This window comes from Pomacea canaliculata, linkage group LG14 (genome assembly GCF_003073045.1).
Source record: "Pomacea canaliculata isolate SZHN2017 linkage group LG14, ASM307304v1, whole genome shotgun sequence".
Classification (NCBI taxonomy): Eukaryota; Metazoa; Mollusca; class Gastropoda; order Architaenioglossa; family Ampullariidae; genus Pomacea; species Pomacea canaliculata.
In genome coordinates, this window is record NC_037603.1 from 71,102 (window position 1) to 96,896 (window position 25,795).

The 25,795-nt window shown below is 43.6% G+C and overlaps 3 protein-coding genes across 4 annotated transcripts in view; 2 read left to right on the forward strand and 1 right to left on the reverse strand.

Moving 5' to 3' along the window:
• On the forward strand, positions 1-10,472 carry LOC112554927. 2 transcript variants are annotated; one of them, XM_025223001.1, is made up of 7 exons: positions 1-310; positions 2,706-2,801; positions 3,217-3,328; positions 4,473-4,636; positions 5,068-5,895; positions 7,605-7,810; positions 9,644-10,472. In XM_025223001.1, exons 2-7 carry the CDS (start codon positions 2,769-2,771, stop codon positions 9,801-9,803), a joined length of 1,503 nt encoding a protein of 500 aa, XP_025078786.1. In that variant the 5' UTR covers positions 1-310; positions 2,706-2,768; the 3' UTR covers positions 9,804-10,472. The 2 variants fall into 2 exon arrangements, with proteins under 2 accessions (XP_025078786.1, XP_025078787.1); XM_025223002.1 differs by lacking the exon at positions 1-310 and adding an exon at positions 420-486.
• LOC112554923 (von Willebrand factor D and EGF domain-containing protein-like) overlaps positions 1-25,795 on the forward strand; it is a 535,332-nt gene that overhangs the window by 24,281 nt on the left and 485,256 nt on the right. The window lies entirely within an intron of this gene.
• LOC112554946 overlaps positions 7,818-25,795 on the reverse strand; it is a 22,597-nt gene continuing 4,619 nt past the window's right edge. The window contains exons 6-7 of the mRNA XM_025223024.1: positions 19,943-19,984; positions 7,818-8,567 (exon numbers count right to left, since the gene is read on the reverse strand). Coding sequence (XP_025078809.1) covers positions 8,109-8,567; positions 19,943-19,984 — 501 coding nt within the window. The 3' untranslated portion in view covers positions 7,818-8,108. The remainder of the gene's footprint in view (positions 8,568-19,942; positions 19,985-25,795) is intronic.

Sequence of the window (25,795 nt, forward strand, 5' to 3'; positions counted from 1 at the left end):
TAAGCCTGTATTGCTAGTCTGTGTCCTGTTCTACCAGAGACGCCGCATGAATGATGACAAACATACTTCACATATTTAACCTAGTCTGTTGTCATTAATAAAACATTTAATGTCTTGTAATTTCTATATAAACTTAACAAGACATGCCTAATTATCTGTACATAAATTATTCTGACAAATCTCCATTCAAATCACGTCAATGCTTTGGAAAAACCCGAAAACATAGACTTTGATAGCAACCGTTTGTTTATTGCCGACCTGTCATAATTCCGCCATCTTGACATCCTCTTTATTATCAAGTTGATGAGGGGTAAGTCACATGCTCTCAAAAATATATGCTTTTACCTTCTACTTGTTTTACTTAAGAGAAAGAAAAGCAAATGTTATTTCGTGTAGTCACACCAATGTCAGTAGAATGCAGTGAACACATGAACTACTTGAATACAGCGACACCACAGACTAGCGGACCTCAAGTGACGACAGACTGTAAGTGTTTCTGTCTTCAGTCATTAACGGTGTGAGCAGTAAGAGACAGTATGGTTAATAATAGCCAATGTAATCAGTATGAACAATAATGAGCAGTGAGAACAGTATCAAAATGTACAAAAATGTATCCACACAGTCTCTCACATTTGTAACTAATCAATCACACACACACACACACCTGTACATTTATATTCTCCACATGCTCCAGCTAACTGTCACAGCTATTGTCACTTGTGTTTCACGTCTCTTGCATATCCTTGCTTAATAACTTGTCGTTAGACAATATTATTCTGTTTAGTATTTTTATTTACAAATATTTCTGGTAATCAGAAGATATATTATTGCTGTTTACAGAAAAAGCTGTGTTCTAATCGGTTTAACGTGTCTCAATGAGCCTTTTGATGTGGGGATATTTTAGGTCCGGGCAGTCATTGATATCTTTTCTATACGATAAGGCTTTTCATTGGTATAATATGACTGTTCAATTACATTTTGTCATGTCACTATGGCTGTTGACTGTCAGCCGACTGTCTAGTTCATTAGAGAGTTTGAGATTCATGACGCGTAGGGAAGACGCGTACTGCAACGGGTAGGGCCCGCCTCTAGGCGTACCCGTTCTGAGAAAGCGATTGCGATTAAGCGACGGGAGCGCGAATGCACGGGAAGTAACTGCGTAGACAATGTTTTTGCCTCTGAAAGTAAAAAAAAATATGCAAATGCTAGTAGTGACCAGGGATGACCAGTACAATTTAATTTCAAAATTTCTCAGCATTTCATTCCTGACCCACTATAATTCCTAAGAATAATAAACTATTACACAATCAAAACTTGTTAAATGAAAATGCTACAAAAGATGAAATTGCTTATGGTTACTGCTTAAATTATGGCATAACTGTAATAGTATATATAGAACAACATAACAAAATAATATATATACATAATTAAAAAAACATAAATATTACAACTGTATAATAAATAAAAAATTAATAACATAAAGAAATAATTTTTGCCTATGGTATGGAATATTTCTTCAAGAGTTATAGATAGTTGTTTCTATTGCTCTATAATAGTACTAAGAAATATTTAACGGTTATTTTGGGGATAGATAACTAATGATGAAGAAAATTATAATTATTATCTTTAACAGTTTTATCTAGTCTTTAAATAACTTTACACGCAGGCCTGACGAGAGGAGGGGACAGGGGGTCTGGTGTACCCGGGCCCGCGGCTGTCAAGGGGCCCGGTCTTGGTCAGTGGATTTTTTTTTACATTATATACTGGGAAAATAATTTACGATTACAAGTACAAGGGGCCCGGAGAGGTCGTCTCTCCCGGGGCCCGGGCTGGCTCTCGGCGGCCCTGTTTACACGAAAAGTGTCTGAGCAAGTCTTGTACATACGATTGAATAGACATAAACCAGCGATTGCAGGCATGGTCGTTTTTCACTGCTTTAACTTCATAAACAAGCAGCTTAGTTTGATTTCCAGCATAAAGTATGATTGCAGAAGATTTAAATATTATAAACAGTTGAAATTATATTGACTATCCTTGCAAAAAAAGCTGAAATAAAGCGAACAATTTACACGTTCTGGTCACAACCGCTAGACTCCAATCTACCCGTCGCGCCGTGTAGCTGTACGGCTGGCTGTGGCAGAAGTGATGACGTCACACGCAAGTTCCCGTGACGCTACACGTTGCCGTCCCCGTACGCGTCGCGCCAGCGCTGAGTCTCAAACTCTCTATTATCAGCTACACGGCATCGGCTCAGCCGCCATTACCCAAGCTAATAATAGAACTGACACCCGGGGTGCAGAACGTAGTGACTTTCCCCTTCATGTAGAACACTGCCACAACCAGCTCTCACATTGCGATAAGAAAACTGTAAACTGCTTATTTAGTTTTATAATTTTAATATTTTTACTGCAAGTCGTTTAGCTCTACTTTCCATATACAATTGTTTGTTGGATGTTTCAGAAGTAGATGTCCCATACAAATACAAATATATTTTCTGCTTTGTCTTTATCAGGCTCTGAAGGCTACGTGTATGTGTTATTATCAAAAGCGAGTTTCTACAAAAATGTGATAATCGTTACATGTTCATACCTTCTATCACATCAGTTGCAACGTTGAACGTGTCATCATAAACTTTAGCACTCTGTCAGTCTCTGAGCAGTTTTGTGCTTGAGCCCCCGAAAGATGATAGGGTTCATTTTGTGCAGTTTGATTTCTCTGACGATTCCTCTGAGACACTTGGTCCTGCACAGAGGAGAGCACTGTCAACCATGTCTGACAAACAAGCGTCTGCTCCACAGCAGGTGAGACAAGGTGGAGACACCTGCTATTAGGGGAGGGGTGAGGAGGAGAGAGGTCAAGGAGGTCAATCATTGTACCAAAATTACAAATGTTCTTTAATCAAGTTTACAAGTCAGTATGTGGCCTGTCACACACCAGAGCAGTGATGTCATGCTTGTCATTGAGAATGTTGTAATCAGTCATCGTTAATTTTACGCACAATATTCAGCTTAATTCCGTCACGTGACTTTCTTTAATTGTTCCTGAAGAGATAACAATAATCAAAAAATCATCATCAATCATCATCAACAAGTATCTATATCAAAGATGAATTATAAAAAAATTCTGTCATGTCTTCTTGTGTACCTTTTACCCTGACAAGCTCTGTGTACGGTGTTCATTCTCTGTTCACCTGTAACTGTGTAACCATCATCACAGGGAAAGCCCCGGAATGGTGGAGGTGGACAAGAAGGTTCTAGATGTGGTGGCCGGGTCATAGTTCACCTACACGCCGTGACCGATGAACAGGCTGCGCTAGTTATGGATACAGGTACATCCTATCTTTAGTTTGTTATTTCTAAAGGAACAACAGAAGGACGCAGAAAAGAAAATGACGAGGAGACACAAAACAAGTTAAGAAGATAATACAATGTAGACATGTGGAGCTCATTGCAAAGTTTTATTTATTTATTCGTCCCAATACTTGTAACGGTCGCCAGGGCAGCACGTGGATAAACACGGAGCTTAAGGTCCGTCACACGTGTCTGTCTTTAACGATGTGAGTAGGTCTTGCACGAGACGATAAGTCCTCTCCTCGTTTGTAAGACAGTTCGTCCTCTCACCACCTCAACAGCAAATTCTAGAGCAGTGATGCCCACCCTTTTTCGGCCTGCGGGCCATATCCATTTCGGACAGCCGTGTCGCGGGCCACCGCAAAAATGCCGAAAAAAAAAAAAAAAATAGAGCAGATACCATTTTTACTTACTTTTTTGGTTGTACTTACCATTAATTATGTACTAATTAGTGGGATATTTGAAGTTATTTTCCCGAAACCAACTTCTGAATGTCCGGCTGCATGAAGAGACACCAAGTCAGAGCACTGAATCGAAATGTTCGTCCATCGAAAAAAAGATTGAGAGATGCCCCTACGTGGGGATAAATACTTCTTCTTCCCTTTTTTTTCGGTTTTTTTTCGGTTTTTTTATTACTAACATGCCGATTTCCTGCACTGTGGGCAGAAGTTTCGCGGGCCGGATGGCACCGCGTCGCGGGCCGAATATGGCCCGCGGGCCGTAGGTTGGGCATCCCTGTTCTAGAGAGTGGAGATAACTGAGATAATTCATTGTCATAATGATGCGTCTAATTATTGATAAAAAGACACAATTATATTGAGTATATAAATAGTACTCTTGCAACTATATGCACAGAGTGGTTACAGAAGTGATTTACTAAACATAATAACCAACAACAACGCACACATCTTCGCTATGACAGACCCACACACACACTTGTACAACATTCACTCTCACACACTCATACAGCAGGGTCAGGTCAGGGTCACAGTGAAGTCGTTCACAAAAGATGTTTCTTGAGTTTGAGCTTAAATGTCGTCAGAGAATCAGTGACTGACAGGTAAACCGTTCTAGGTCAAGATGTCCTGACAGAACAGTGATGACAAATAATCTTGTTTACAGTGAATGCGCGTCCACTGGAGGAGGTCAAGAAGAAGACAGGCGCTGATGTACACTTTGACCTCAACCCGTCACCTGTACCAGGTATGAAGATTGTCATCATCCGCGGTGTCCCATCTCAGATCGAGGCGGTCGTCAGGTTCATCAGGCAGATGACTCGTAGTCAGGTTAGTGCAGTAGAGACTACAATATAATCAGAGAGTTACAAACAGCTATCAACACTAAATAGTAGAGGCTGCAATTAACAGCAGGCAGCAAGAGTGACTAGAAGTAACATTGAATGATAACAACTGATAATGATAATAACTAATAATGAGCGGTTTTGCTGCATCACAATAATACAGTGAATAACAATAAGCGTTATAAACAGCCAAATTACACAAAGGAAAACTGAACAAATTTGACAAGACTTACATTTGGAAAAAAAAGTACCAGAATAAAGTAATACCATCTTAAAAACAGTTAGAAATCTAAACACAAATAATTTGACATAAACTTCTTTTCTACTCACCTAAGAAATGCGACTAAGTAAAAAGATGCAAAAATAAACTCAAATGAAGTTACTGCAGTCAGACAAACTGAGGTCCTCTTCGCACAGGCAACACTCACAGAAGAAGTTCAGACATTCTGGCTCCAGTGGGTTGAGGCCGCGTACCCTGACCTCGAGTATCGCGCCTACTTCCTGCCTCCTGTCTACTTCAACCACGTGCCGATGACTAGACAGACCATTGCTGGTCAGGATGTCATGGTTCTTTACTCTCCATCTGAAAAAGCTCGTAAACGAAGGAGTCTGCTAAAAGAAGTAGGATCTTTACTGAAGTCCTCCAAAACACATGAACCACAACATCAAGCTGTATTACCTTCAAACACGCCGGTGATGACTCCATCACAAACAGCTGAGACTTCCATTTCTCATCCTGCTACAGCCCAGGACAGTGACATTAGACATGACACAGCCATGAAACAAGTTCTCTTATGTCTTCAGAGTTTGTCAGAAAAGAAAGGAGAAGTGTTAGTTGGAATCACTCGGCTTGACTTCGGACAATATCTGAGTGAACCTTGTTTTACTATGGCAACTGCCCAGTTACCCCGAGCCTCCAGCCTGCCTCCTGACTTGCCACAGAACTGGAAACAGGGAAACTTTGATGTGCTTCTTATTCACCGACATTACGGTCTTGTCGTCTGCAATGTGATGTCGTTCGGTGACATGACAAACGACCTTAAAATGTCAGAGGAGGATATTGTCAAGACCATCAGAAAGAAGCTGAGAGACGCCGTGTCACAGCTGAACAAAGCGGAGGCCATGTTGTCTCACCTGGTGTCTGATGTCTGTCCCGGTCTGCGCATCACCAAGACCATCGCCGTCCCTAACCTCACGACTGACCAGGTACAGCAGGCCATCTCTCACGACTCACAACTCACTGAGGTAAGGATCAGTCTCCCTAGTTTCAAAAGAATTTATGTGATTGTTTTGATATTATGTTGAATATTGTACATACAGTGGATCTATTTTATTACTGTTTTGATGTCCCTTTCGTACTGATTCTGAAGTTAGTAAAGTGATGTCAGTGGTGTCGGACTTACGTTGATTTAAGCAGAGGAATAGAAACAAGAAAAAAAAAACATGTTATGCCGACGTGGATAATAAAGTTAGCTTGTATAGTATCCGACTGACCTGTGCAGACCGAGCTGATAAGTGTATCATCTGTACAGACATGGTAGGTACCCGGATGTAGGTGAAATGTAGGGATACTCTACCATCAGCCATATCTGACCTAGCCAGGTTGTATCAGCAAGTTGTTAACTGATCGTGAGACAGAGCGTGTGAGTGTGTGCGTGTGTATCGCTCAACATGCAGTGTATCCCTTAGTGAGTCACTGTTCGTGTTGCCCTCCGTTTGTTGTCCTGCAATTTAGGGCGAGCTATTGTCCTGCATGGGTTACCTGCTCCGATTCGAACCTCAACCGATCCGAACCAATCAACTGTCGATTCACGGATCTGTCCAGGTGTCCGAACAATCATCCCACTCGACTGTCAACTCGCAATGACGATCATTCAACCTGTCATTGCATTCGTCGTACTTGACATGACAATGTGTTCTGTACACGTTGTTGTCTCTTTTTCCTGTTGCGTATGTTTGATTTTTTTTCGTGGGAGTTCCAAGATTGTCATCCATCATTCCCTGCAAGACACGCGAGCTATACCTTGTGCCGGGACAGGGTCAGGTAACTGGCGGTGACGCGGTGCTGACCTCTGATCCGGGTTGCTCTCAGTGGGATGCTGCCGTTAGCATTTTTATATCTCAAAATATAAATATTAATTTTTATATCTGTTTTGTTTTTGGTGTGATAGTAACCTTTTTGGACTTCAACACCCCTTTTATAGCTTTCCTACCCTTTTTTACATTTTGGTTACTTATTATGTTGACCTTTAAAAGTATATTATGTTTATAAGAATTAGGATGTGTAAACCTTTAAAGTTACAACCACTTTTTGCCGTGATATAGCCATAGTTGCTAGCACGGCATAAAACACAAACAAACAAACAAACAAACAAACAAACAAACAAACAAACAAACAAAAACTTTAGCATCATCACCAGAACCATCCGCATTAGTTTTTTCAGCAATAAATGGTTGGCTCTTTTTGTATGGAAAACGGCAGAGGAGTGTAGCACGTGGTCACACATTCATGTCCAAGCACGATCCACAGACATCTGACTGAACTCGTCACTAAAATGTTACATTTACAGGTGTGAAATATTTACACTATTTACAGTACAACACAGTATGTCTACGACAACCTATAGGCAAATGGACATTTTCATAGAATTTAAACCTAACTATAAGAAGTCAATCAGGCATATTGTCTTACCAAGAAACATTAATTATATACATAGACAGGTATGTTCGTTATACTTCTACCAATATGTACATACACATATCTTTACCTGTTGAGTAGTATCTTATTTACAGTTACATTTAAATATACGTAAGCAAACTATCTAACCTTCATATCCAGAGAGGTTGTTCCGGAATATAAATAGTTTTATCTCTGTTATGTTAAAGACTTGTAGTGACCTGCTCTTTTGCCGACCTGTTCGAAAAGTTGTTCATCTTACAAACTTCTGTCAAAGGACCTGCATTGCTGTCTAAAAACAACTGACCCCGCCGACATCGCTGGTATGTGTCTGTGCTGTGATCAGTTGTGTGACCCCAAGACCCCTTGTGACGTCAGTAGTCACGTGTTGAAGAAACTCGGCGAATGGTGGACACGACGTGTGGCTGTGTCTGGGCGTGACAGTCACATGACACGTGACGTGTACAAGACACTAGTAGCACGGTAAGATACACTGAGTTCAATTAGTATCACAACATCAACTAACACTGTACGAGTGTTTACGTGTAAATAACATGTTGATATCAAATGTACGTGTGGTGACATTCAGTGGAAGACTGACATTGATATTGAGATGACAAGATGTTAGGTCTACTATCATCACATCCTCCCACAACCTCCTCCATCTCACCTTAGTCGTCAATAAACACTCTTGAGCTTTTAAACACTCACAAGCTTAAATATTTAGTGTTCATTATAGTCCCTAATTAACCCCTTGTCTCCCAGTGTTCTGTCTAGAGGATTACAGACCTCTCATTACAGACCTCTCTGTTGTACCCAACCAATCACGTGACCAGTTTCGGGGCAGACACGACGGAGGACTGAGGGCGACAGGTAACTGGGCAACTGCGGCTGAGTAACAAGGTTCACCCAAGTACTGTCCGAACTTCAGCTGACTAAGTCCTACCAGAACTTCTTTGTTCTGTTGAGACATTTCCTGCACACAGATGAGAACCCGCTCCATGGCAGCATCATCTCTAACATCACTGTCCTGAACTCGAGGAGGCTGAGGACTGACAACCTGACGAGCAACAAGTGGAGCCATCCCCTGTTTGTTGCACTGACCAGCCTGTCCAGGTGCTGACTGAAGGACCAGAACATTCTGACCACCTACCGACTGTCTAGTCATCGGCACGCTGTTGAAGTAGACAGGAGGCAGGAAGTAGGCGCGAGACTCGAGGTCAGGGTACGCGGCCTCAACCCACTGGAGCCAGAAAGTCTGGGCGTCTGTTCCCTTTAATAAAACCATTGTACATTTTATTGGAAAAAGGGAAAGCCGATACTTCAATCACATTATTTCGTTTCTTAAAGAATATTCAACATGTTACAATTAAAGGGTAAAAACATAGTGGAAAGGAAAGCTATATGCAGTCAACCCCACGTATTCAGACCGAATCTTAAAGAACCAAAACGAATCCCATTGCATAAGCCTAATATATTATTCCCTTATTAGGACCAAAAATCTGTTTAATCGGACCAAAGAACAGTAGAGCAAATTAAAAAAGCCACAAAGTGCTCATGTAAAGTGGATGTAAATGGGTCAGCGATGTATAAGAATATCTCTGGGTTCCTCGCGTGAATTTTGACTATACAAGGTTAGTAAGTCCAAAAAGTTGTGTTGACAAGATCAAAACCCATGGGAGGTAAACATGTCATCCACGATAAAGTTTACACCAGACAGCTATCATTTCACCAACCCTTTGCTTCAAAAAATTAAGCTTGATGTCTGTTGGATGCTTTTAGTTCCGAAGCTTTAACTGCTGAACATTTTGTCTTTCTCCTGACCTCCATATCGTGACCCCAAAAGTTCAGGGCTTCCTTCGAACACTTTAGTCAGCGAAATGTGTCTTTTCTTTTCTACCAACATGCCACTACAGGACGATTTTAGCTATGGGTGAGAGAAGAATGGACACAATGTGAACGACGATGAGGTCTGTTTAGAAAGTGTAATTCGTTAGTGTGTCATGTTTTCGACTGAGACTTCAGTATGTTCTTGCATCTTACTTTATGTATTTTACACTCAAAATTTGTTCTTTTGTATATATCGTGACTATATATTAAGGAATTCTTTTTATTAAAAAAAACATTTGAGCTTTTTATAGTGTTGATAACGAATCCCATTCGCTAGAAAAGCCAAACTTTTCTATGATGCTCTTGCTGTCATTCCTTTGCACACTTTTTCTCAGTCAGTATTCAAATGATCGCGGTCTTGTCTCACCTGTTGAGTCGCAGACAGCGGAGGACCAGCCATGGCTGACAGTGTTGTCTTGTAAACAGGGTGACATCAGTGGGAGGCAGCACCTGTAGTCTGTGCTCTTACTCCACACATGGAACCCATCTGTTTCATTCTGCAAAACTCTGGTTATTGGTTACAAGGACTCGGCACCAAAGACATTTCTTCTCTTGTGATTGTTTGTATGCAGCAGTCGACAGGTGAAAACACATTGTGCAAACATCACCTTTTCAATGTCATGTTTACTAACGAATAAAATAGTTCTTGATTTAGAAGTCCGGACCAGAGCTGATTAAATGATTCGTGCTTACAATAAACAAACTAAACACAGTGCTTGTTTTCCACTGGTTTGCAAACAAGTAAAACATGTTAATTAAAGTGGCTATCATCTATGAATATCGCGTGGAGTAAGCATATTCTGCATTTTGTCAATATGTGAACAGGTACTAACGGGAGAATTTGTGTTATTAAGTTCAAGTAGATATAGCATGCCTGAGTGTACAAACAACAGGTATATGAATTTGTTGTGCCATCTACAGTGCAGCTGCTAAATCACAGATGAATTGTCAGTGGTTTGTTTGCACGCTGTTGTTGTTGTTGCTGTTGTTGTTGTTGTTGTTGTATGTATGTGTGTTTGTATTTGAATGATCTAGATGTAAGTTGTTGTTTTTTAATAAGTTTGCTCAGATCTTCCCCTCTTCCTCATATCTCTCACACTTGCTATTTTCTTGCCGCTATTTTGTTTTGTTTTACTGGTTCATTTTTTTTACCTTTGAACTTATTTTGTAAGTATAACTACATATATTATAACGGAGCACTGTTCCTATGTTTCAATTGCCCATTGGGATAATAAAGTTACTCATTGTCAGCTAATCATCGCGATCGAGAGTTTCCTTTTAATCAGCAAAACTAGTTTGACTTTACACCTGTGGTTATCTCATATTACTGATCCCAAAACAACTAAAATCACATTTATTATTGTTCTCTTCGCCATATTTATAAAAACCTGTCACAACTAAATCTTTAATTAGTAAAATTACTGCGTGTGATAATGGGTATAAAATGTTTCGAAATTCTAAATCATCAGTGGTGAGGGACTGTTTTCTTTCATTGAAGTGTTGACTGTTTGACAGTTTTGGTTTGTATTCATTGGATGATGCCTACTGTACCTCGAGTTTCAACCTACTACTTATGTCTCAGTGTTACCGATGCTGCCCCAGACAAGAGATCATCATCATCATCATCATCATCATCATCATCATCATCAATCATCAATCATCAATCATCATCATCATCATCAGCAGCAGCAGCAGCAGCAGCAGCAGCAGCAGCAGCAGCAGAATTATGTTAATAATAATTTGTGCGTTAGTAAGTGTGAAAATTGTGGGTTATCTGATTTTTCTGTAAAAAGATTGATGGGATAGTTGAAGTGAGGGAGGTTCACATTCGTGTCTATACAAGTTCCGCAGAAAACATTTAAACACCTTTTGTTAAAACATTGCATCGTAAGGAAGACACATTAGCCTTCTTCTTTATTAAAAGTAAGAAATAAAAACCAATCAAACATAATTCTTTGGGATGTCACCTGTAAGGTGAAAAACAGAGTAAGCAGCATTCACGTCGATAGAATCAAAATGTGAAAGTAAAACACAACTTACCTGCGCTTGTGAAGCTTCAGGAATGAGTGAAGACGCCCCCTAGTGATATCAGTGTGGAGAGATATGCTACAGTATCAGGTGTAGCATGCATGATGGTACAGTATCACATGACACGTGCACGTGACATTTAGGGGAGATAAAGGTGTGCGCGCGCATGTGAGGACATTTTTGGAAATTGAAAGAGAACGGGAGACAGCGGTAGTCAACATGATATCAAGTTATCAAGGACCAGTCCTGCTTGACTATGATAATCACTGAAAACCTTTTCTCGATTAGTCTGATCTGACCTAAGATAACTTGAACATGTCACCGTTTGTTTTATCGAGACATTATAAGCGATAATGCTCGGTCTTTTTTTTTCTCTGTTTTAATGATCAAGCTTAAAAGTTTTTTTTTTTTTAGGATGAGAAAGAATTCTAAGATTACCTTCAAAATTATTTGAAACGTTTTGTTTTCTCTGTATTTATCTCTCATGCACACGCACAAACAAACAAGCGCGATCATTCATCAGTTGCTATCCTCGTCGATGACTATGAAGTTTGTACCATCAGGCAGTGACGTCACGTGTCTACAGTCGTTAGGGAGGCGCTGGTGTCGTTACTTTGTGCCAGCCACTGTCCGCCTTGTTTCACTGGAGTCAACATTAGTAGACGTGTGCTGTCATATGGTTGTGCTTTTTCTTGCTCCTGATAAGTACAAGGGAGCCAGATGCAAAGCTATCTTTTAATAAACTTTCTAGAACTTACAGAAAGCGTGCGTGGACACAACAGTTAAAATCTGAAGATGACGGTGAATGCCCGCGAATGAAATTTCGACCGGTGGTTAAAAAAATTATATCTTATTTAATATATCTATTAACCTACCAAAAAAAAAAAAAATTCGTTTTAAAGAGAATTTCTAAAACATTTACATGGTGTGAATGTTAAAAATTATAGGTTTTGTTTTGTAGTAAAATAAAATTAAAGACTGTAACTATATGGGGCAAAGAATTCACAAATTGGGAAGTATGTTGAAAGCTATAAATTAACAAAAAACATTTTACAGAATACACACTAATATAAAGTTCCCAACAAGGATACATTTTATTAAAATATACATTAGAATTTAAATTTTACTGTTTTTTTCTCGTTTTTTGTCGTTTGTGTACAAATCCACTTTGAGTTAAGTAACCGCCAACCGACTTTAACATGGCGCTTAAATCAACTAAATTTCCGCCTACTTTCAAACATAACGAAATACCTGATTGGCTGACATTTTTCAGACGTTAATGGGATGTAATCTATAGAGGAACAACTCCTAAAGGTTTAAATAATTTCCTCCCTTATATATTCATTTATTTATGGACAGAGTGATGTGAGTTATGGTGCTACACCTGCTTGTAACCTCGAAGTACCCGACTACCCGACTACCCGACTGTGTGGTTCGTACGGAAATCAATCCACCGTCAAGAAAGAGATAAAGAGTATCGGTTAAGGTTGTCCCACACCGCCTTTCTTTATTCCAGGTTTAGAAGTATTGCATGACAACCTCCATACCTGGTAGGGGTCATGGTTTAGAGTCAAGTACTACAAGAAAATCTTCATACCAACTACCGGTGATGGTTTGGAATCAAGCATTCCATAAGAGTCAGAGCTTTTCTTTACCTTCCAACGTGGTCTCGTCGTTGCTAGGAAACATATTCAGTCAATTAATTGTCTTTTTACTTTCACCGGCAGAAGTTTTATACATGTATCTTGTTTTGCTGGTGATCATTTCCACCACCATGTCTCGCTGTCTCTGAATTCTTTGGTATTCTCCGACCATTATTAAAGAGCAGTCGTCTCCCTTTCATTTTCTTCAGCTGATGTCTCCCTTTGTTGTTTTGTGCTTCTAAACAATGTCTGTCACTATTCAACACACTTCTACCAGTAAGAACAAAGTACCTACCCGTGTTAATAAAATGAGTAGACTTTCTTTTGATCACGGTTTGTAGGTAATCTTTAACGAAAAAATAATTGCTGCCATCAGGACATAACTTACCTCGCTTTAAAGCAACGACCTCAAAATGTAGAAACCGACCTTTTGTCCTCTTCTTGCCACCCAAAGTGAGGACATGTCAGTCTGCGAGTTACAAGAACATTCTTTGCTGACACTACTATGTGTTATCTATGTCTTATCGAAGCGTAAACACGCACAGAACAGTCTTATAAGGTGCTTTAGTACTGAAATCTAGTCATCACCGATGATTCCTGCAACACAATTTGGCTTTGGTCGTCTTTGTGTTAGTGTCAGAGCACGGCTGAGGTGATCTCAAGAGACATAGAGCCAACACTCGCATTATATATACGGAGCTCACAGACCCCTTCAACGTCAGTACTAAGGTGAAGCAGGGCTGCATTCTGTCGCCTTCCTCTTCATCCTGGCCATGGACTGGATCATCAAGACTTCCACCGACAGTGAGAGGAGAGGGATCAGATGGACCATGACTATGACAGCAACAACAACGCTGGAAGACTTGGAATTTGCTGATGACCTTGCCCTGCTGTTACACCGCCACCAAGACATGCACGAAAAAACAAATGCCTTCACAGAAACAGCTGGAAACCTTGGCTTGAAGGTCAACGTAAAGAAAAAAAAGTATGAGAATGAAGGCAAGAGTCCAAGACAGCATCAAACTAAATGGAGAAGAGATTGAGGAAGTTGACAGTTTCACCTATCTTGGGTCGAAAATGTCAAACACCGGAGATGCGGACGTGGAGATTTGAGCCTGACTGGCGAAAGACAGCCACGGAAGCGCCTCACTCAGGAGCACATGGAAGGCAAAAAACATCAGCCAGAAGATCAAGCTGAGAATCTTCCAGTCAACTGTGATCAGCACCCTCCTTTACGGATCAGAATCTTGGAAGATGACCAAAACAATCAGTAACAAGCTTGACGTCTTCTAAAACAGATGCCTCAGGCGCATACTTAACATCTTTTGGCCAATTACCAAAACCAATTAAGAACTCCACCCAAGAACTGAAACCGAGTCCATCACCACACAAGTTCAACAAAGGCGTTGGCGAGGGATTGGACATGTGCTCCGCCAGCAGACAGCAGACCTTTCCACAGTCGCCCTACGATGGACTCCAGACGGACGAAGAAAACGAGGCCGCCCAAAGGAAACTTGGAGAAGAACAGTGGAAAGGGAGATGAAAGGAAAGGGCTGGACATGGGGTCACCTACAGCGGGTTTCAGCCGATCGATATCGTTGTTTTGTAAACAGAGACACGGACCTCGTGATGTAAAAATCTGTAATGACGTCATATCTATTACATCATAAGGTGATGACGTGGTGATAGACTGAGAGTAGAAGAGGACAAACACTAAAAGAAAATTGTTGGTGAAAGAGACTGACACACGACTACAGCAGGTGACAGGTGTGTCAGTGTCAGTGTCAGTGTCAGTCACGTTCAAACGGCTTGTCGCTATTGTAGACAATCACAAGTTGTGACGTACAGCGAGACATGAGTTCAAGTCGGGAAGAGGTTAAGTAACCAAAATCATGTTCATTCACACAGACGACGACTTTTCTCTCCAGACCACGAACACGATATCCTCTCGCCACGCACACCACGTCACTGCGGGCGGTGGCCACGTCCTCGATGTCATCATCCGTCATCACCCGCACTGGGATACCCGCTTCTTGCAGTCCTGTCACCACACCCGACTCATCACTAACGTCACACCAGTACAACACCAGCACGTCTCTCCACTGTAGACAGGGTGGTGTTGTGCCGACACTGGTAGAGGTCAATGTTGTAGATGTTGTTGTGCTTCTCCCTGTCAACATGGATGTAAACAATAGCATCGTGACGTCATCACGTAAACTGACAGACACACGTCACTAACACAGTCTTATTTACAAGACTGTTTCTCGCCCGTTCGTTATTTATCACATAGGTAAGTGTTTAACTGTAAACAACGCTACACTACACAATACACACACCTACCTGTAACACCAACACGGAGACTGTATAGGAACCTGGCCACCTCACGACCGCACGTCACACAGTCACCTGGGACGCCTTCTGAGTGACCCTGACCTTGGTGATACAGTCGTGTGACTGGCGGGCCGTCTGTGTGGTCGGGCACACCTCGCTCTCTGTACGGCAGTACCTCACGGTGTGTAGTGATCCTCACGTCCTGCTCGACTTCCCTGACGACGGCCGGAGGAGAGCGGAGGGGTCTGGTTAAATATTCCACTTGCCAGCCGGCCGGTGCGTCTCTATAGTGACAACTTGCCGCCCACAGATGGAGACGAGGAATTAGTGTCAGCAGCAACTCACACAAAGTCTGGAAGTTGTTGAAACTGTAGAATCGACTGTAACATAGGATGTAGCTACACGCGTTACACTGTGTACTATTATTAATGTGTGATTCTGTTTGTGTATCATGTGTAATATTGTTACCGATGATGTCATCAAGTAAGTGATGTCACAATAATGACACGTGTTACAACACAATCTGTGTAACAGCCGATGCTTCAAAACAAATCTATATTGACAACACAACACCTCCATCAGGTGTCACAACTGTTGAGGAAACATCACCTGTTAAGCACCAAATAGTTGTAATGCAGTAAATGCAGACAACATCTACCTGTGTGTCTATCATCACATCACACGCTGTACAACTCACCCCCACTCACCCCCGGCTTCATCAGCGATGACGTACAACGACCCTCCGCTCGCCGCCTGTGACAAGTCGTTGACGGCCTTCTCCACGTCTTCACCGTCATCAAGGTCATAGTGCAGGAGGTGAGGCTGACCGGGTGATACACCTGCTGACTGTTGTGTCTTTACTGTCTGCAGCAACAGGTGATACAACATGGTGCACGCTGCTAGACTCCCCCACCACGTGCTGACAACGTAGACGTGGTGACCACATCGCAGCCACTCTATGGCCATCAGCAGCAGCACCACAGTTTTACCTGTACCGGGCGGTCCGGTGACAAAGAGTGTGGGAGGCGCCGTGTGTAGCAGGTGAACTTGCTCCGGGAAGAGTGTTATTACAGCAGTGTAGCACTCTCCTGTCCACCACACGGCCTCACCCAGGGTCTTGACACTCACACGTGGAGGACATGTGCATGGCACAGTCACTGTTGTCGCCGGACCACAGAACCTACAACAAACAAATGTTGGATACTTGAGCTCATCTTACTTTTAAAATGTACATGTCGCGGTGAAGCATGAATTCTTCTCTCTAACTTTATTGTCTTCACTAATAAATACTGTCACTTCCGCAATCTAACGCCAACCGGGAAAAAAAGGTATCCCTAACTTTCTGAAAATAGTTTATCTGCGTGAATAAACAAAGTAAGCTCACATAACTATTACAAACTGTACAGAATCTTCATAAAATATTTACAGTAAAACCTCCATTTCACGTTTCTCAAGGGACCGCCATAATAAACGTGACATAGAGGAAACACTTTACTTGCTTCAGGTGACATCCAGACATGGAGAAAGTATGACAGACACCGCATGTCACAATCCTGTCTAAACATATTACGATGTCAAAGTCCAACAGGTGAGCAGCAAGGTTGTGACCGTGTGTACACAAGACTTTATGTCCACGTAGGGAGGAACTCATCCAAGGTGGCCTGTCCTGTGAGTTGTGCTCGTATTTACAACATCACGTGTCCCAACATGTCGCTGCCCCCAGGGGCCTGAAGGTAAACTTCCCTCACGTGTCCAGCGCTGTGAGGGCTTCGGACACTTGTTGGTGGTGGACCTGTTGATTCTCAATAGTCGTCGTCGTCACTTCCGGCGTCACCATCATCTCCATCTTCACTGTGTGTCCCAGACGCAGCTTCCTCGCATATTTTGTAAAGAGAAAGTTCACCGCAAGTTTCCAAGCTCTCGTCGCAGATAAAAAAAAATAGTCGAAGTGGAATTTAGATGCACCAGATGTTACTCTGTCCCAGTCATCTCGTAGAACTTCATCATTCAGGCTCACATCGCCAGTATCATCACCGTCATGTACAACGTCCGACACACCTGACTGAACATTGAAACAAGCCTTGGCGATACAGTCCTCATAGTTGACGGCGAAATCGCAGTTCATGATGCGGCCACAAAGTTCATGACCCTTAAGATGTCAATGTTCATGTCCCAAACATTTCGCACGAAGAGGTCAAGCAGCGTCACAAGCTTTTAAACAATCTTTTACGATAGAAATGCTTCAAATTCATGTTGATCTCGTATTTCTTTCTGTACGTTTTTTATCCCCTGGCGTTTTTTCCCCGCACTGTCAGCTTTGTCAGGCAACAATTAAGTAGAAAATAATCCAGTTTCGCTGACATTGTAGATATTTCTGTGTAGCCTTGTAAATACTGCGGTAGGTTACAGTCTCCCAGTGACTATGTTGTGACGAGGTGAAAGTATTAAATACGATAAACACAGTCAGACACACTGAGTACCACTTATGTCCTTCCCTACACAAGCTGGTAGAAGCCAAATCCTGTAGAGATAAAACAATGTCGCGAGTGAGTAGTGACAGGGATATAGTGTGGGTTTTGCACTTCTGCTCTCTCTCTGTCGAGAACGGCGGACGCGCGGGGAAACTGACTGACAGAAGGCGGAATAGTTAGCCTCTGGCAGTGCTGACCCTAAGATCAACAAAGGTCAGGCAGTGTCGCGGTGACTGACGTAGGAGCAGTCACCGTTTGAGGGGGATGTCCACTAATTAAAAGACCATTCACGTCACGACGTAATGCGAGACGCTAGTTGACGCCACGTGACATAATATTACAACCAGTCACGCTCCACAGTTGATGGCAAGATCATCATCCCCTTTATCTTCATCTGACATTTCCTGCCATCTGCTAGCAGCACACAGACAGTAGCTGCCGAGTATTCTTTATTGCAATGTTCAAGAAGCGTTTCCACTTCCTCCATGGAAACACGCTTTCTCGGCATGTTTCAGTCCACAAATAAGATAAATAAGACTTATGTCAGATCAACTCATTGTAAGTACTCACCATCCCAATCTCCTATTGACAAGACAATGGGACATGAGACGATATTAACTCTGTGTTAGTGTAATTAGAATAAATTTTAACAAAACGGACACGTGTACAGTGTGCTGACATGATATCAGTCTCTCTGTGTCTATAATCACTACACGTGTAGACGCTGTCACCTGTAGCCAATGTCACAAGATGTCTACACTCGTACAGTGTTAGTTGATGTTGTGATACTAATTGTACACAGTGTATCTTACCGTGCTACTAGTGTCTTGTACACGTGACGTGTCATGTGACTGTCAGGCCCAGACACAGCCACACATCGTTTCCACCATTTGCCGAGTTCCTTTAACACGTGACTACTGACGTCACAAGGGGTCTTGGGGTCAGACAGCTGATCACAGCACAGACACACACCAGCGATGTCGGCGGGGTCAGTAGTTTTTAGACAGCAATGCAGGTCCTTTGACAGAATTTGTGATATTAAAAACTTTTGATACAGGTCCGCAAAAGATCAGGTCACTCAAACTTTCTAACATAAAAGAGATAAAACTAGGTATGTTCCGGAACAACCTCTCTGGATCTTAAGGCTATAGGAACCCCATTCTTTGAAATTAGAGGGTTTGCTTTTGTATATTTCAATTTAACTGTACATAAGAGGCTGAAAAGCAGGTACAGATATGTGTGTATAGATGGGTTATTATCCACTTCGTCATAATTTTTTTTTTCTTTCTAGTCGTCTGCTAATATCAATGTAAGTCCTACACTAATGACATCACTTTACGAAATTCAAAAGCAGTACGAAAAGGAATGCAAACAGTTATACAATATATCCACTGTATGTACAATATTCAACATAATATCAACACAATCGCATATATTCTTTTCAAAAAAGGGAGACTGATCCTTACCTCAGTGAGCTGTGAGTCGTGAGAGATGGCCTGCTGTACCTGGTCAGTCGTGAGGTTAGGGACGGCGATGGTCTTGGTGATGCGCAGACCGGGACAGACATCAGACACCAGGTGAGACAACATGGCCTCCGCTTTGTTCAGTTGTGACACGGCGTCTCTCAGCTTCTTTCTGATGGTCTTGACAATATCCTCCTGTGACATTTTAAGGTCGTTTGTCATGTCACCGAACGACATCACATTGCAGACGACAAGACCGTAATGTCGGTGAATAAGAAGCACATCAAAGTTTCCCTGTTTCCAGTTCTGTGGCAAGTCAGGAGGCAGGCTGGAGGCTCGAGGTAACTGGGCAGCCGCCACAGAAAAACAAGATTCACTCAGATATTGTCCGAAGTCAAGCCGAGTGATTCCAACTAACACTTCTCTTTTCTTTTTTGACAAACTCTGAAGACATAAGAGAACTTGTTTCATGGCTGTGTCATCTCTAATGTCACTGTCCTGGGCTGTAGCAGGGTGAGAAATGGAAGTCTCAGCTGTTTCTGATGGAGTCATCACCGGCGTGTTTGAAGGTAGCACAGCTTGATGTTGTGGTTCATGCGTTTTGGATAACTTCAGTAAAGATCCTATTTTTTTTAGAAGACCCCTTCGTTTACTAGCTTTTTCAGATGGGGAGTCAAGAACCATGACATCCTGACCAGCAATGGTCTGTCTAGTCATCGGCACTCGGTTGAAGTAGACAGGAGGCAGGAAGTAGGCGCGAGACTCGAGGTCAGGGTACGCGGCCTCAACCCACTGGAGCCAGAATGTCTGGGCTTGTGCTGACAGTGTGTCCTGTATGTAAGCAAAAACAGTTTACTTGGCGTCAACACTGTTCACCTTTGTACCTTTTTCATAAATTGCGTTTAAGTCATTGGGTTGTCGGAAAATGATGTATACTTCTATATTTGTGTGAGGACAGTTATTTATATACGAATATATATTGGGTTAGGGTTAGTTTATTTAATGATATATTGGCCGTTTTGCTCGACAACCTTTTGCCATCTTTTAGCAAACTTAATATGTTCTTGTTCATAGACGAACCTATATGCAAAAACTAACAAGGTGCTCATTTACAGCCTTATTTTATGTAACCGGACTGACCGACACCTCTCGCTAGCACCCTATCTTAGCGCCAAATCAGTCCGTTCCTCTTTGTTGGGACGGAAGTTGCCAAGGAGAATTTTCCACTCTATGAAAATCCTAGCTCTCGTTAGTCGGGTGCGTCGTCTAGTCTTTTGCCTCGCGTTGTGTTTTTTTTTTACCTATCTCTTACACGCACCTGAACTCAGCCGACCTTGTACTTAACAAAAGACCGTGCTTTACTATCTCACACTAAAGTGTCTTCTCAATCGGTGCGTCAATTCCGCCGGACCTTCTCGTGCGTTCTTTCTCTTCTGCTGCTGTGTTACGACTACACACGTGGACAGTACACAAACAGTACACAAGTACACAAACCTCACTCGCGTTCACACGGCGGAGACATGCGTACGGCACACTAGCACTCGCTGGCACTAACACGCTCACACGAGTACTTACAGTTCGAAGATATAACAAGATATACAAAACAACTACCAAATTTATTCTAACCTACCTATCTAGCCAAAACCTAACACCTAACTCCGTGGGTTGGGAAATGGGACGCTGAGTGATGCGAGCCGCTATTTTCCAGCGGACCAGATGCATCGCAGCGCCTTGGTACTTCTAGCTAACTCAGTCTCAAAACGTTCTAACTGCCAGACCCAGCAGGACCAGTTCTTCTTCTTCGTCGTTCACTCAAATGGACACGCCTGCCTCCTGCACAAATGATGCCGTGCGCCGCAGGTCCTCCAGGCTGCCGTGTAGCTTCCTCAATACTGGCGTCTCATCAGTCCAAATGCGGTGCCTGAGTTCTTCGTGCATGGGGCATTCTTGCAGTAGATGTGCTGTTGTCTGACTGCCTGTATGGCACGGGCACTGGTCTGTCTGGCCGATCCGGAGCTTGGTGTATAGGTGGTGATTGAGACGGTTGTGGCCTGTCCTCAGCCTGAAAATAATGACCTTCTCAGCCCTTGTAAGCAGGTAGTATGGGTCGTTTCGGTTGAAACGTGGGTGCTGCTGCAGCCACTTGTTGTGCTGTTTGGCCTTGATGATGGTTTTGACTTCACTATAGGTGGTGGACCTGTCTTGCTGCTCTTTTGTGGATCCTTCCTTGGCAAGAGTATCTGCGGCTTCGTTGCCAAAAACCCCACAGTGGGAGGGAATCCACTGTAAGACGACTGTGCAGTCTCCGCATAAGGAGGAAAGAGCAGTGGACAGGTCGTTCAATTTCTTGTCTCTGGCAGTCTGTAAGGCCTGCAGGACAGACAGTGCATCCGTAAAGAAGACGACTTTGTTGGAGGTGTCTGGACTGTTTTTAACGTGGGTGGCACCGGTCTGAATGGCAACTGCTTCAGCCTTGAAGTTGGTGGAGTAGAGTCCGGTTGCGAGGGAAAGACGGTCTTCTCTTCCTCCTGGGTACCGGATGTAGATTCCGGCGCCACCATTCTTCACGGCTTGTTCAGCTGACCCGTCAGTAAACACGTGAGTCCACTGATCTTGTGGGAAGTTGTTGTGGATATACTCCATAGTACAGGACTTCTTCACAGCGTCTTGGGAGTCTTTCTTGCCGACACCAGGGATGCTGCAGTGAATCAGGGGGAAAGCAGTTTCATTCCATGCTGGGTTTGTCCGGCACAGGGGGATCTCTCTGGGGTCGTGTTCCAAGATATCTTGGTGTTTTCGTTCAAGGATCCTCGCCTGGTGGATGAAACTTCCCCTTTTCAACCTTCCCTTCGTCGGCTGAGCCAGTCTGTTTCTCATGGGGTGATTTGGAAGTCTCTTGAACTTGGCGGCTTGGACGAGCATCTTTGTGTCACGTCGGTCCTTAAGTGATTCCAACCCTGTGATTGTCTCCAATTCTTGTATGGGCGTAGACCTCATGGCTCCAGTGATGAGTCTGGCTGCTTGGTTCTGAACCTTGCTGACCTTCTCAAAGTTGGATTTTGCTGCTGTGCCCCATGCTGTCATGCCATACTCTAGGACTGGTCTGACCCTTCCGATGTACAGCTTCTTGAGGATTCTGTCATCCGCGCCCCAGCTCGTGCCAGCCAACTTCTTCATAATTGCAAGTCGCACCTTGGCTCTGGCTTCGACCTTCTTGGTCTGAGGCTTCCAAGTAAGTCTCTTATCGAAGGTTACCCCAAGGTAGGTAGGGTTGTCCTCCAGTGGGAGAATCTGTCCATCGAACTTCAGAGTGGCCTTCTGTTCCCTAGTGGACAGACTAAAGATAGTGTAGGTGGTCTTTTTGGGGTTGACTTTGACAAGCCACCTTTTCGTCCAGTCCTGCAGGACATTAAGTGCTTCTTGGAGTCGGTAGTTGGCAGTTGCCAGGTGTTCTTCTGTGCACCAGAGGACCAGGTCATCTGCATAGATGGCTCCTTGGACATTTCGGGGGAGGTCCTTGATGATGTCGTTTATGAAGACAAGGAACAGGGTAGGACTGAGTACTCCCCTTGAGGAACTCCTTCTCTCAGCGTCTTCTTTCGGCTGTATGTTCCGCCAACGGACTCTGGCCTTCCTATTTTTCAGGTATGAGAGATCCACTGGTACATACAGCCGGATACGCCACACTTCTGGAGTTTCAACCTCAGTCCATCTTCCAGACCTTGTCGAAGGCCTTTTCCATGTCTATCCACACCGTCAGCGTGTGCTTCTTGTCCTGGAAACCATCTTCGATCTTCTGGGCGATGTTGCAACCTGGTCTTCAGTTGAGCGATGTTGTCTGAAGCCTGCTTGTTCTGTGTAAAGATGTTGCTTCTTTTCCAAGTGCCATGATAATCTGGTGTTGATGAGGCGCTCCATTAACTTGCCCACGCAACTGGTGAGGCTTATGGGTCTGTAACTGTCCACCTTCGCTCGGTCTTTGCCTTTCTTGTGGACGGGCACCATGTCTGCCTCTCGCCAGATTTGTGGACATGGCCGCTGTTCCAGCTGTTGTGAAGAGTCGAGGAGTTTGGTCTTGGCTCGTGACGGCCCAGGTGTTGCAGCATTTCATTGGTGACCTTATCTGGACCAGGATTTCTTCTGACTTAGGGTCTTGACTGCTTCTTCAAACTCTCTCATGTTGAATGGTTTGTTCATGTAGTCTTCCTGGTGTTTTCGCTGGCTGAATTCTCTTCTTTCTTCATGAACTTGCTGTTCTTTTCTTCTGGTACTGTGATGTTGCTGACCTCTTCATAGCTGTCAATGAAAGCGTTTGCTGCTTTCTACCTGTTAGCATATCTTGTGCTTGTTGTATGACGATCGGTGCACTTCTAGTATCTTCATCATTCATCGCCCTTGCCAGCTTCCATAGCTTGTTTCCTTCTCTGTCTAGATTCAGTTCCTCTGTCTTTTCTCTCCATCTCTTTCTTGCAGCTTCGTTGCAGGCTTTTCTGTATTTGGCGCTTGATTCTTTCAGTGCTATGTTGTTTTCTATGGTGGGGTCATTCTCAACCTTTTCCCTGGTCTTGGAGACTTCATCTTCTAGTTCTTGAGTTCTTCTGTCTAGTATGGCCTATAGTTCTTTCGTGCGCCTCTTGGTATTGTTTCTGAAGCAGCTTTTAAGATCGCCTTGTTGAATGCATCGATGGCACGGTTGATGTTCTGGTCCGCCACACGTATTCCTTTGGTGTACTGGTCTGACAAAGAGACGAAAGTATCCCAGTTGGCTTTCTTGTAATTCCACCTGGGAAATGTCTTTGAATCTTGGGGCCTGTACTGCAAGTTGATGGCCAGTTTGACTGGTCTGTGGTCTGTGGTCGCTGCCGCCTAGCTGGTTCTGTACCCCTCTGGTTGTTTTCTTGGAGAGGTCGTCAGTGGCGAAAGCAAGGTCAGGGGTCGTTGAGGAGACCCATCTGCGCGAGAAGAAAGTCGGTGGGTCTTCTGGATCGTTCAGCAGGATCATCTTGCTATCGATCTGCCAGTCCTCCACTTCCTCTCCTCTATTATCCGTCTCGTCGTAGCCCCAGCAGGTTGAGTGGCTGTTGAAGTCGCGACAGCCAAGCAGTTTTTGGCAGGATATCAAGAGTCGCAGGAAAGTTCTTTGTCGGGTGGCAGTACAGTTGAAGATAGTGAGCACAGTGCTGTCTACTGTAATCTTGACTCCATTTATTTCAGCTTGCTGATTCGTGTCCACTTGAAAATCTCTTGCTGGGATGTTATTCTTTACAGAATCAGGACACCTCCCTGTGTCTTCCTTCTCTTTCCATCCTGAAGGTTTGGTAACCTCTGATGGTAAATCTGTGGTTGGGGTTCAGGTGTGTTTCTTGAATACAGGCCACAGCTATTTTTTTCAGCATGTAGTCTTTCGGTGAGGGCTAATTTTTTGTTGTAAACGCCCTCGGCGTTCCACTGTAGGATGTTTGAGAGCCTCAGGGTCTCTTCTGTGGTTGTTGTTCCTTTTCGGCCAGTAGCCATTTCCTCCGCCTCCGAAGCCTGGCTCCTCGCATCGGGGCGTGGTGACCACCAGTATCATGGGGTGGGCCTGTTGAGGCGCAGGCCCGGCACTTCGCCCGCCTGGCGGACTCACAGGCAAAGCACCATATCGTTTAGAGTGAGCGTTGTCCATTCCATGCGAGTGTCAGTGCGTTGTGCTGCCGTTAAGCGCACGATGGCCCAGCACATCCGTCTTCGGCGTCAGTTTTTCTTTTCCGAGTGTCTTTCTCGTAGAGAGACTTGCCGTCCAAGGCTAACGACCATCCTCTTGCCGGGTGCAACATTTTAGTCTGGCCTCTACCCTGACAGACCTGTTCGGCTTGGTTGGACCTGCCAGGAGCACAAGGCTCCCGCCGACATAGCTCTGTGGGTCGACGAGGCACACAAGCCACCACACCACTACAAGGTAAGTTGCACCAATTGGTGGTGGGGACCAGTTCCAGTACCGAGAGAAAAGGCGCGGGCGCATCTCTTTGCCCGCTTTTTGTACAGGGCAGCTTGGGTACTACGTCACCCGCTGTTGCTGCCCGTCTCGCGCCGCGCGACCACGCGTGGGGTGGAAGGGGATGTGGGGTGGAGGGAACTAAGCACTGTCAGCGGTACCTGCTGACCTAAAGCTAACGTAAACTGCGCTCTACATTTTAACTGAATATTACACCACACAAAGAGTTTTGAAAATAGAGAAACAAGTGGAAGTCTGACGGATCAAACTATGGAGAGTATAACGGGTGTGCAACACATCCCATCCAAGCTCCAATAAATTGCGGTTACTTTTCAATCTTGTGTGTGATTTCGCTTTCTCGTGCATTAACACGACTTTTTTAGGATTAACGACAGCTGGATAATGGAATCGTTCAAACTGTTCAATTTTGGTGCTCGAAAAAACGAGGCAACTTTCAAAACCACACATCGCAGTGATGAATGTCTGCTTTCGAAGTCTGATGTGAATCATAATGTCGGCAACAAGACCGTTTGTACAACTAGTTATTGTAAACAATTCACTCATTAGCACCAGTGATCATTCACTTCAAATAAGTGCGATATCTTGCCGTTTAATAATCATATCGCAGATGTTCATACGCGCCGTTCATGAGGAACTCAAGTATCGAG